An 11722-nucleotide genomic window follows, 5' to 3' on the forward strand; every position below is an offset into this window, starting at 1 on the left:
ATATATATATATTCAAACTTTATTAGAAGTTCATCTGGTGCATGTTGTGAATGATAAAACTGTTACAGGAAGTGCGGGCATATATGCTGGTAAAACAATTTTCCTTCTTCCATAACAAACAGTGAATACGTACTCAAGCTCCTCCATTCGTCTCATGTCTCTCACATGAAAAACATGGCTGCTGCCACCACAGGACACAGTTTTACTCATCTCTTTTCCTTTCACAAATAAATACGTTCGAAAACAGGCAAACCCAGGAGTATCCGTCCCCCCCACAAAAAGCACACACACACACACACACACACACAGACATACACAGGAGTGTGAGGTCGGTCATCGATGATCGTCACTGAAAGGCTGTGATACAATAAGGCCCGGAAACAAAATAAAAAACACAAACACACACGACACTATTCGTGCAATGTTGCGTTTGTGTGCTTTTTCCATTATGTTTCCATTCTGGGAGGTCTTGTGGTAAACAAGGCATTACAAAGACAGAACAATATGATACTATAAAAGGTGGACAGTTGAGTTTGAAGCACTGGATTACCATCACGCATTTAAGCCAAACATGGGTAAAAAGAATGGCTGCTATTTGTGGCTACTCACAACAACTATTACCTGGAAAGTAGCTGATCCTGCTTTCAACGTGGAAAGATGACAAGCTGGTAAAAAAGGAGGGTTCTGCTCCGACCAACCTTTCACTCAGGTTTTTAAAACCCTCCTCCAGTGACTCATAATAATCCTACGTTATTTTTCTCCATGACTTCGACCTATCGGTGTTATCCAGTGTTAGTAATCTACAAAATCCAGCAATCCTGACTCTTTTTTTTTTCCCCCATGTTGAGCTGTTGATTAGCTCTTTTCTAGCTGCTGTGTTTTACTCCACAAAGCAAACCACTGCTTTCCCTGCTGGTGTAACTGAGAAAAAACCCAATGCAAATCAAACTGAAATTTTGAGGTATGCACAGTCTGGGAAGACACTGACACAAATACAGCTTTTCACGTCAAGCCAATATTAAATTTACCACTCGCATTTACAGCTTTCCTCATCTATAACGTCTGCGAGTACATTGATGACTGTAATTACGTATGAGGGTGTGTGTCTCCATTTGTCTAATCCGAGACACCATTGCTGGACCCGTTGGCCCCGGAGACAGCAGGAGACTTGTTTTTGACTGGCAGGGTGAAGGGCTGGCGGATGTTCACGCGGTCCTTCTCCGCCTCAAGATCCTCGTCGTAGCGCTCGTCTTCATCGTTGTCCTCGGCCTCGCTGTGGTGCGGGGAGGAGTGGCGGGACAGAGCAGGAGATGGCGGCACGGAGGCAGGTCGCGGGTAACGGAAGCCTGAGGTCTGAGGATGAGAACAAAGACGGCGGATATTCCATCAGAGGATGGAGCTGAAAAGATTTTTTACTTCTATATGTAATAATAATTTCAAGTAAATCTCCCATTCAAAGAAACAAAAGCTGACTTACTGAGGTTGACTCTTGAGGTTCATACAGGTAAGTGTCAGGGAAGGCTTTAGCCAGGGCCATATGACGAGCTGCTACATAATACTGATGCAGAGCAGAAGAAAAACACATTAACATTCCAAAGCTGTTGCATGATTTAAGTTCATCTTTTGGGATTTGCAATCTCACCCTGCCGAGGTATCTCCAATCCAAGAGGTCACTCAGGCGCTCGGTGCGGTTCCTCTGGATGATCCGCTGGCGCCGGCTCTGCTTGCAGAACTGGAACAGGAAGGAGGTGAGCTGGTTACACGACTCATCGACCCCCCGAAGCCGCCGGTCGAGGATGTAAATACCTGCAAAAGAACAGCGTGATGAGAAAGAAAGAATCGTTTATCTTTTTATTCAAGAAAAACTGAGTAAGTGAGAAAATGTATAAAGAAACACACCATACGCTGAGGGGTCCGCTATGTGTTCCTCCATGAAACAGCCAAAGCCTGACAGGTTAGTCGAGATGGATGGAATTCCCATGACTGTGCACTCGGCTGACAATGACAGAAGCAGAAAGGTCCGATTAACATTTTAATGTCATACATATGTGTACATACACCTTGTCAACATGCATGGGTCATACCAGGTGTGTAGCCCCAAGGCTCGTAGTAAGAAGGAAAGACGCCGAGATGGCAGCCTCTTACAAACTCCTCGTAATCCATGGGAAGTAAAGGAGAGGTGGACGAGAGGAACTCTGGATGGAAAATGATCTAATGGACAGAGATGCTGTTTAATATCAGTGCCATTGACTGTACATAAAGATGGATGACATGATGGCCCCCCCCCCCAGAAGCAAAGCCAAAGTGTCTTGATCACCACCTGGTGGCTGGCTGCAGCACAAGTCATAAACCCTGTCTCCTCAATGATAGAAGGGGCATGTTCCAAAATAATAAATGATAAATATGGATTCTGTCATTTTAGGTCGTTCTTATCACACTGATGTATCCTTTCCGGTAGTTTTGGTTTTAATGAGACATTTGATGCTCTAGAAAAACTGGTTGAAACGTATTGATTGACAGCTGAGACACACTTGTGATTGGACCAGCTTGCACATCGGTGGATCCTCAATATTATATTACAGCTCCATCCCCTGATCGCTACGGTGCAGACTCTGGCCCAAAACGCATCGGTGCAAGATGGCAGCGTTCTTTATCCAGGACATTTTGGCTTAATTTCTCGATAGTGGGAGGAAGTGGAGATGCGTCATCCATCTTTATGCAGTCTATTATCAGTGCCTATTATCAGATCATTACCATAACAGACACTGTGATTGGAATCATTTATTACACTGCAGATTTAACATGTATGAATTATTAGTTGTTAGTTGTCTCTCAATTGAAAAAACACAAACACCTCAAATGTTCTATTTATCAACAGATGACATACCTTGACACGGTCAGCAGAGCTGTTGAAAAGGCCGATGCGGCGGACACAGTTGAGGATGGGGTCGCTGCTGTCCTCCAGCATGTTGTGGGTGCAGATTGGAGGCTGGCACTGTCTCTGGGTCGCGAAGATGGCACGCTTCATTATGGTGAAGTCCTCTTTGTCCAGCATCTTTGCTATGTCTGGCAGCTGCCCGCTGAACAAAGCAAAAATGTTTTAGAATTTAGCATTAAAGGAAAGATGTAAAATGATAGGCTTGAATATTTGTAAGAAGTGTAACTGGGTTTGTGACATCTGCATTTTATATAGAACACCCACTTCTGATGGGAGACATACATTTGATTTCTATGCAGTGGACTGAAAGTGGTCGACTTACACTAGAAGTGAGTCGTAAAGTTTCTTTCCGAAGCGTTCCTTCACAGTCTGAGCAGTATCCCTGTCACATACAAAAACAAACACAGTACAACGACCATAAGACAACTGCAAATCCCTTTCCAGGTTGAAATCAAGTTGAAGCAAGATCTTTGGTTGTCTGACTAAAATTCTACATTTTTACTTGAGCCGTTAACAGACTCTGGAGAATATTTTCCAGTTTGCCTTTCACATATGAAGAACGTGTTCACAACAACAGGTTTATTGAGGTGAGGTGTGGAACCTGAGAAGAGCAGCAGGAGGCCGGACATGGTGTGTACATTCAGCTGCGTGTTCATTTATAGCACATCGACACCGGCCCTTAGCACCAAAAGCTCTCAAATCTTGTTGTCTTCAGGGGCGTCCTCTACGTGTATGGCACCTCTTTTTTTTTAATCCGAAGATATTTGTATTCTTCCAGTTTTGCATTCGTAATAGGTTAGAAATGTTATCAACTCACTGACTGTGGATTTTACAGACATTTTCCTGCTTCATTCTCACATGTGCTCCCACTGACGTTTACCCGACATTTTACTGACATTTACAGATCTTTCATCTTGTTGAACATAACCTCACCAGAGCTGTTTCCTGACTGCCTGGCCCTTCAACGTCTCCACGTTGAAGTTGTTTGTCCGAGCTGGCATGATGAAGAAGGCGATGACGGTCACATCGCTGTGGTTGACCTGCGACAAGAATGCCACCCAAAAATAGACGTTACATTTCTTGACCTGGGATCCACATTTGTCCTCCTCGCTCCCACACACAGACAAACAAACCAACGCTTCCACTACATCTGTTAACACAAGCACAACAACACACACACACACACACACACACACACACACACACACACACACACACACACACACACACACACACACACACTTACTCTCAGCAGATAGTTGAGTCTGGCTAAAGCCTCCAAGAAGACGTCGGCTCCTTTGTTGGAGAACTCGTACCTTCCAGCGATGAAGAGGAACAAACACTTGTCCAGGTTGAAGTCCAGGTGCCTAATGGTCACATAACATGGATGAATGCAGTACTGACAATTAATACTATTTTTGACAAATGAGCAATGAACAATAAACTCATTCTTTAAAAAAACGGTTTATTTCTACAACAGAACATACTTATTATAGATTGCACTTTATTTCCTGTCAGGTGGCACAACTGATAATCGTCAGGTGGTGCAACCAGGTAAAATATTAATTTAAACCAATAAATAATAGATTAAAGTGAACAAATGGGCGACAAATATTATGTTAATTGTTATTGTACTGAATGCAGTAATTTGTGTGTTTGCGTAATTATTTTTCTGTCTTCTAATGTAAAGTTACTGAATACCTGGCCAATAGAATGCAAAAATCTTAAATTATAGTAAAAACAAAATACAACCACAAAATAATAACAAAAAAATTAATAATGATAAGATATGTATGAAAGTGTAGACTATCAAAATTATATTTTAGATTTTCCAGGTGGTAAAGTTAGAGATACTGTTAAATTAATTTAAACTTTTTGAAATGTTATTTAATATATGAGAAAAAAATTTATTTCACATAAAGTGAGACTTTTTAAAAATACTTTATTTGTCATTGACCCACAGATTTGTATTATTGACTCTTTTAGGAGGGCACACACGAACATTCAACATTCGTCCTCACTCAACTCTTCTAGTGTTTGGTAAAGTGTGTGTTGTTGGTCACTGACCCGTAGAAATGTCCCCTGATGAACTCCTGGATCCGGTTCTTGCTCTGAGCGTGGAGATTTTGAAACTCATGCATGGCTGAGAACTTCTTCACATTGAGCCCGTTGGGAGTTATGATGTCTGCGTGTGACAGAGAAAATCAGTTTAAGTCTAGTTAAGTCTCTACATCGATTCAAACAACGAAACATTGAGACATTCAGTTTGAAATATCCAACACACACCTGGTTTCCTCATGAGCAGGTGCACGGCCTCAATGGCTGTAATGTGCGACACAGTGGTGAAGACATGAGCACAGTGAGCGGCCGACCGCTCCAAACAGTAGCGATGGTAGATCTGTCTGTCGCCTGCTTCCTTGTCCAAGTTGAACTGAAGGAGACACACATGTGTTACATCATCTATTCTTCCCTGTTTATTTCATTACAGCCCTTTGTTATAAACCCTTATGCACACACGTCTGCGATTTTGTTGTAGAAGTCCACATTTCCAGCACACAAGTATCGCCCCAGCAGCGTGGCGTGAGTCGTGAAGATGGTCGCAACCGGCAGCTGTCTGTGTCTACACAATATCAGGCCCAGGCCGGCCAACCATTCATGGAAATGTGCCACGATGTGTGGAGGCTCCTCACTCTGAGCGGCGTACTGTGACACAGGAGAATACAGGGTCAGTGATAACCACACACACACATTCAACAACCAGCTAAACTCATGTTTGTGTAGGTTCTCGTCAATTGAGCCGCTGACCTCTCCCAGCAGCCAGGCCGTCAGGAAGCCGAACAGCACGGCGTCGTTGGCCTCGCGGTCGAACCAAGGCACGCCGATGTCACAGAGCTCCCAAAGCTCGCTCTTCCACCGGTCCAGAGACCAGGCAGTGAACGCAACATCAATCAGAACAACGTAGGGACTGCCCTCGATGAGCCAGCGCCCGAAGTAGACCTGCAGGGGAAACGATAAAAGGCTGAGAGGTGGAAAATGTACTTTAATAGAATAATCTGTAATAGAATGATATGGGAAAACTTGATGAACCATCATTTTACAATAAAAATAGGACAAACCACTCAAATCTCATGAAACATGTTCTAACTTCAACTCTCGCAGCTGCAACCGCAACTCCTGTATTTGGTGCCATGCTTTGATCGGTTATTTACTTATAATTTATATGTAGATAAATGGGTTCTTCATTCTGTCTCACATCTCATAAGATTAACCTTGAATCACTATCAAAGTAGGGTGTAGTGTAACTGGCCGGCTGAATGTAGAAAAACACCACCTAAATAAGAAAAACGGATTTTCAGTACAAATAGCTGTGCTCTGGTGTCGGCCTGTCATGGGACTACAAGTTATCTGATGCAAAGGTCATTCAGATAGGCTTCACTGAAAAGGCTGCACTATCCCTTTAAAATAGCAGCACCGCCAGCCTTGGCTTTGACCCATAATTCCACAGCACAAAGCATTAAAATATCTCACTCACACACACACACACATCTATTTCTGGAGTGTGTCTGTGTATAACTGTGAGAGACAGAGAGACAGTAATACAACCTTTAACCTTTGCAGGGAAATGTCATGGTGTTTGGAGAGGCGGTCGGGGACAGAACGCGAGCGGGTCGGATATAGAATAGATCTCTGAATGGGCTTTTAAGTGTGGTGCAGATTCACAAACCTATCTCTATCTCCGGCCGTGTGTAGTGAGAATGTGTTCCTTGAGCAGAACCCACAAATTTGACTCAGCCCTGTGTGTGTTTACTGTGTTCGTGTGGTAGTACCTTACACCCACTGGAGTTCATCTTGTCAATGGTTCTCTTCAGTGCAGGGTTAGTGGGCTCGATCAGCTCCACCTGAGTGCGCACGTTGCTTTCCACGTAGGGGCCGACCAGGAAATAGTTCTCCCCCCATTCCTCTGAGGTCATACGGGCTTTGGTCTGGATGACGGTGTAGATGCCTCCAACTTCACATGTGCAGCAAACATGCCACAAGTACGCACACAAAGTCGAGACAAAGATATAATGTGATTCAGCCTGATATATACATGCATGTTAGGATTAGACATTACAATTATAACTCTCTCATAAAACTAGATTTTAAATGGGAGGATTAAACTGTGGGAACATCTGAACATTAAAATAAACTATTTCATCATTTTCAAAGAATTTCACAAAAATGCACACACACACACCAAACACCTACCTTTGTTAGCAACCTCCCAGGCAATTTCAAAAAGAACAGCATCCTCCAAATCAAACTCCTCATCCCACTCCTCCAGTCCTGAGAGGGACGTGACAGATAGGCTGCGAGCCAGCGGCATGCTGGGTAAACACAGAACGCACTCTTGAGACAGGAGTGACCCACAACCACACACACACAGTACATGTTCTCAGATGATGTCTTATCCCTTTTTCACGTATACTTATTCAACGCCCCACTAAAGTCTCTAGAGGTGCGAGCAATTCACTGTTTTTAACAATTTGTAAAGTAATTCATCCAGACATCATCGACCTTAAGATGAAATATGTACAATATTTACGACTGGACCAGTGATTTTAAACTATTTGCAAATAATAGTACTTACCTACAGTATACTATTACTAGAGAAAGTGACAGTGGTTAAAGAAAGTGTGATTTAATCTTGGGATTTACTTTGTACTATTTCCCAACCAACATTTCATCACATGCCTACAAAACCAGTCCATCATCAATGACTTACTTCTCTAACCTGTTACATTATACTACTGTGATGCAAACACAGCATTTCTCAATCTCAGTTCTTCTACAGTTTGAATAATTCTCTGGAAATGTAAATATAACCTCCCACCTCTACGTGTTTTATGGGAATTTAAGTCCAGTGAACCTTAAATGGTACAAAGGTGAGTGGCAGACGGCCCAAGGTTAAAAAAACACCATCGAAAAGTGAAAAATAATGTAAATTTAATAGAAAACAGGTCTTTGTCAGGGATTAGGAAATCTGTTAATTTATTTACCAGCAGCATTGCAAGTGAAATACGTCTTTAACTTTAACTCAAACTTTTCCCACAGGTTTTCCAACTTTTATGATGACTTACAAACTCAGTCTGTACAAAGACAGTGTTGGTACAGACTATGTACAGCTTCTACAAAGATAATGATTCAGAACTTGAGCAGAAAAGAACAAGATGGAGGCTTCAGATGATGGAGGAGCTGCACTAAAACCCTGTGGAGCTGGTTTGGGATGAACTGGACAGAAGGTGAAAGCAAAGCACAAGTGCAACAAATTCCACGGAACAAAAAGATATAGAGAAACCATACAAGGGCGCATACCTCCGCCGAGGCTACAGCCCAATCTCCCCATTTTGAATCAAGTGAAAAGAATGTTTTTTTTCGATTTGCCCGTTTTTCATGATCTGCTTCAAAATTTAAAAAGGTTCTTCCTAAGCCGGTGCCCCAACCCTCCACAAACTTTCATGGAAATGAGTTTGACAGCTTTTGTGTAATTCAAAAGAAGAACAAAGAAAAACGGCAGAGGCTGCTGAATGAGTCAAAATTTCAATTATTTCAGGATTGATCATTCCACAGTTCCCTTTTCATTTTTATTAATTTGTTTGATGAGGTAAACTTCAGAAACACTGAGACATTAGATTATGTTAATTTGGTCACAACTGGACAAATTGTGTTGGCTGTTCTCAAAGGAAACTCCATCATATGTCCAGTACATGTATATGTCTCAAGTATTTGCTGTGTTTAAAATCTGTGATGGTCAAAGGGCTTCTTCTGACTGACCTCCCATGTAGCCACATAACACTCACCTGCACAAACATGCATATCCCATAAAACACGAGTTTTTATCTATAAAATCTACAAAGCTGTTCTGTGAGAGTAAAATGTTCATCTTACGTTACTGCACCAGGCGTCCACTGTTAGAAGTCTGCAACAGAAGCTCAGTATCCGCCCATCAACAGTGGAAACATTATAAAGCACAAGAGAGGCGTCATTCCTCCTGACTCACGAGCAACGACTCACAACACACACAATGATTGGCTTCCAAACTGGTCGTGATGTCAGAATATCCTGCTCATACCTGATCCTGCTCGTGACTGACTGAACCAGAAATGGTTCCCATTGGTTCACTGACTGACTCACTTCCCGTTTCACCATTTCTGATTGAAATTCGAGGAGCCAGAAAAGGTTAAACCACAGATAAGAGCATTGATCAGGTATAAACACGATCCATCCGTTTACTTGCTGATGTGTACAGATATGTCGCAATCCCATAAAACCACACGAGAGAAAGCAAATTGGGCAACACACTGACACACTGACACGGAGGAATGTGTTTCTACCTGTGCAACAATTTACGACATTCAGTCCATCACCACCAAAACCTGATATATCAGAAAACCACAACCACTGACACATCAGATTATTTTAATCTGAATTCAAACATCTCTCTCTTTCTCCTTCACTGGGAAACCTTTACTTTATGGAGTAGCAAATATATATATTCTTTATTTCCAATCGAGAGTAACTGCTGGAGGGAAGCCGTCTCCCACTTCACTGAGACACTTGCTCTCAGAGGACGTGCTCTGGAGGTTTCAAAGTTCCCACATCTCATTTGCAACACGACTGGCTTCCAAACCCCTGTGAGAAAACCCCCGCTCCCCCATGCACGACTTCAACTCAGACTTCAACTGTGAACAGAGAAACTTCCCCTTCCTGTATATGAACGTGGAAACGTCAAACGAGTCAAACTTCACAGAGAAGCTCAAACGTCCACCTGAGGAAACACCAAACATATTTCATATCCTATAATGAGTAAATACCACAATGCTGGAGCTGAATTACAGGTCATTTCTTCAGGGACCCCCACAGCTGTTGGGATCCCTCAGGGCCCAGTGTGGGGACCATTGGACATGCAAACACACTAACCACCTTGTGCACATTTATATTTAGCTGTGAGCTGACCAGTGGGCCCACAGGTCTGAACCCCCGAACCCAGGCTATGGAGGAGGCGCTGCTCGTCCACCTCGGCTCGGGCCAGCAGCTTCCTGCCCAGTGTCATTACATCACCAGCTGACCTCTGGGCTGGACGTGCACGCCGCTTTCACACGCATCCTCCGTGTTTTGGGTGCGAACGTGACATCAGGCACATACTGCAGCAGCGGAAACGCGCAGAGGACACCGAGTCCTGATGCGCGTCCGTCGAGGAAGAAGTGCGCTCCTATGAACATGGAGGACAGAAACGCAGACGTGCACTCACCCTCCGGTTTGTCCAAACTTCAACAAGATGAACTACACATGAGCAGCTGTTGCAGTCATTCCCCCCCGAAGACGAACGAGGAGACCGGACAACCGTGTATGGGGTGGGGGAGAAGAAGGGGGCGGCGGCCTCAGTTAAATGCCAGCAGCTCACATTGGTCTGGTGCGTTCGCTGTCATGAAGGGCGAAGCCCCGCCCACCGCCCGTGATGTGAGAAGATGATTGGTGCGAGGACCGCGCTGTCAAATTGTTCACGAGCTCCACTCCCATTGGTCGCGCTCTCCTCTTTTGGCTCCGACCCCTGTTCGCAACGCGAGGGGAACTGGGTGTTTTCCTCAGCGCTGCGACGCCATTGGCTGAGCAGCGGTGACAGGGGGCGGGGCGACGGTTGGTGGAATTAATTTGTTTCATCCATTCAAAACAGGGCCAACTTCTTTCTTTCTGTTCCTGTGAGGAGGTCTGGAAGATCATTGCTGCCAGAAAAAAAAAGAAAAGAGATGAATGCCGGGTCAAAATTGTCCAAATTATGAAATGTGAAGTCGCAAAACTTGAAGATAATGAGTCAAAGTTACGAGATAAATAGTCAAAACTACGAGATAAAGACTCCAAATTAGGAAATATGAATTCACAAAATGTAAAGATAGTAAATTGAAGTTACGAGATAAAAAGTGAACCTTATATAATAAAGTCCAAATTATGAAATATGAAGTCACAACATTTTAAGATAGTAAGTAAAAGTTACAATATAAAAAGTCAAAATTATTACATAATTATGCGATAAAAGTCGAAATGATGAGAAAGTAAATCCAAATTATGAAGTAGTAAGTCATAACTATAAAATATGAAGTAGCACAATTATGAGATAAAGGTCAGAATGATTAGACAGTAAATTCAAAGTATGACATAGTTAGTAAAATTAACGAGATAGTAAGTCAGAATTTTGAGACCTTAAGTTGCTAAATATGAGACAGTAAGTCATGATTAAGTGATTAAATAGTTAAAATCATGTAAATAATAATTGTGAGATATTAAGTCATAATTATAAGAAACTGAGTTGAAATCTTGAGATTATAAATTGTTATTTTGAGAAACTAACTGATGCTATTGAGATATTCAGTCACTATTTGGAGTTGGTGAGTCATTTTTCCTTATTATAATGACTAATAGGATTATTTTTTAGCAGAAATGAGCTTCCATAGAGGGGAGGAGTAAGAGATATTTATAATGTCCTCCAAGGGTCAGAAGGAGCACAGTTTGGAGAATACAGCGTGACTCTAAGACACCCAACCCCTCTTCATATCTCTGTGATCTCTGTCCTTTTGTGACCTCATAGCTATTTTCTGCTGGCTGCTATCAGGGCTAACCCCACCACCACCCACCCGTGGTCTGATCACAAGGGCTAAACCATTCAGGTTTATATTGGTAAAGCTCCTGAGAATAAGTGAGTGGCCCAACAGTCACAGTGTCACTGTCCTCGGCCCCTGAATTCCAATG

The 11722-nt window shown here is 42.8% G+C and overlaps 1 protein-coding gene across 2 annotated transcripts; it reads right to left on the reverse strand.

Annotated features, from left to right (window-relative positions):
- Window positions 1–837: 837 nt before the first annotated feature.
- Window positions 838–10358, reverse strand: gys1 (glycogen synthase 1 (muscle)). Of its 2 annotated transcripts, none has more exons than XM_035181494.2 (16): window positions 10230–10358; window positions 7187–7305; window positions 6766–6947; window positions 5744–5935; window positions 5456–5641; window positions 5225–5369; window positions 5006–5123; window positions 4185–4305; window positions 3872–3978; window positions 3261–3320; window positions 2888–3080; window positions 2085–2211; window positions 1900–1995; window positions 1643–1806; window positions 1478–1558; window positions 838–1353 (listed from the first exon to the last, which is right to left on the reverse strand). In XM_035181494.2, the coding sequence occupies exons 2-16, from the start codon at window positions 7302–7304 to the stop codon at window positions 1117–1119; spliced, it is 2127 nt and encodes a 708-aa protein (XP_035037385.1). In that variant the 5' UTR covers window position 7305; window positions 10230–10358; the 3' UTR covers window positions 838–1116. The 2 variants fall into 2 exon arrangements, with proteins under 2 accessions (XP_035037385.1, XP_035037386.1); XM_035181495.2 differs by lacking the exon at window positions 10230–10358 and adding an exon at window positions 10048–10200.
- Window positions 10359–11722: the final 1364 nt, after the last annotated feature.

Source organism: Hippoglossus stenolepis, chromosome 16, assembly GCF_022539355.2.
Source record: "Hippoglossus stenolepis isolate QCI-W04-F060 chromosome 16, HSTE1.2, whole genome shotgun sequence".
NCBI lineage: Eukaryota > Metazoa > Chordata > Actinopteri > Pleuronectiformes > Pleuronectidae > Hippoglossus > Hippoglossus stenolepis.

Bases quoted from the DNA above. Each gene is read 5' to 3' on its own strand.
- gys1 (XM_035181494.2), bottom strand. From the start codon at position 7,304: ATGCCGCTGGCTCGCAGCCTATCTGTCACGTCCCTCTCAGGACTGGAG. The intron at 5,642-5,743 runs GTCAGCGGCTCA...CCTGTGTCACAG, and splicing joins CGGCCTGGCTGCTGGGAGAG to TACGCCGCTCAGAGTGAGGA. The intron at 1,996-2,084 runs GTATGACCCATG...TGTCATTGTCAG, and splicing joins GCCTTGGGGCTACACACCTG to CCGAGTGCACAGTCATGGGA.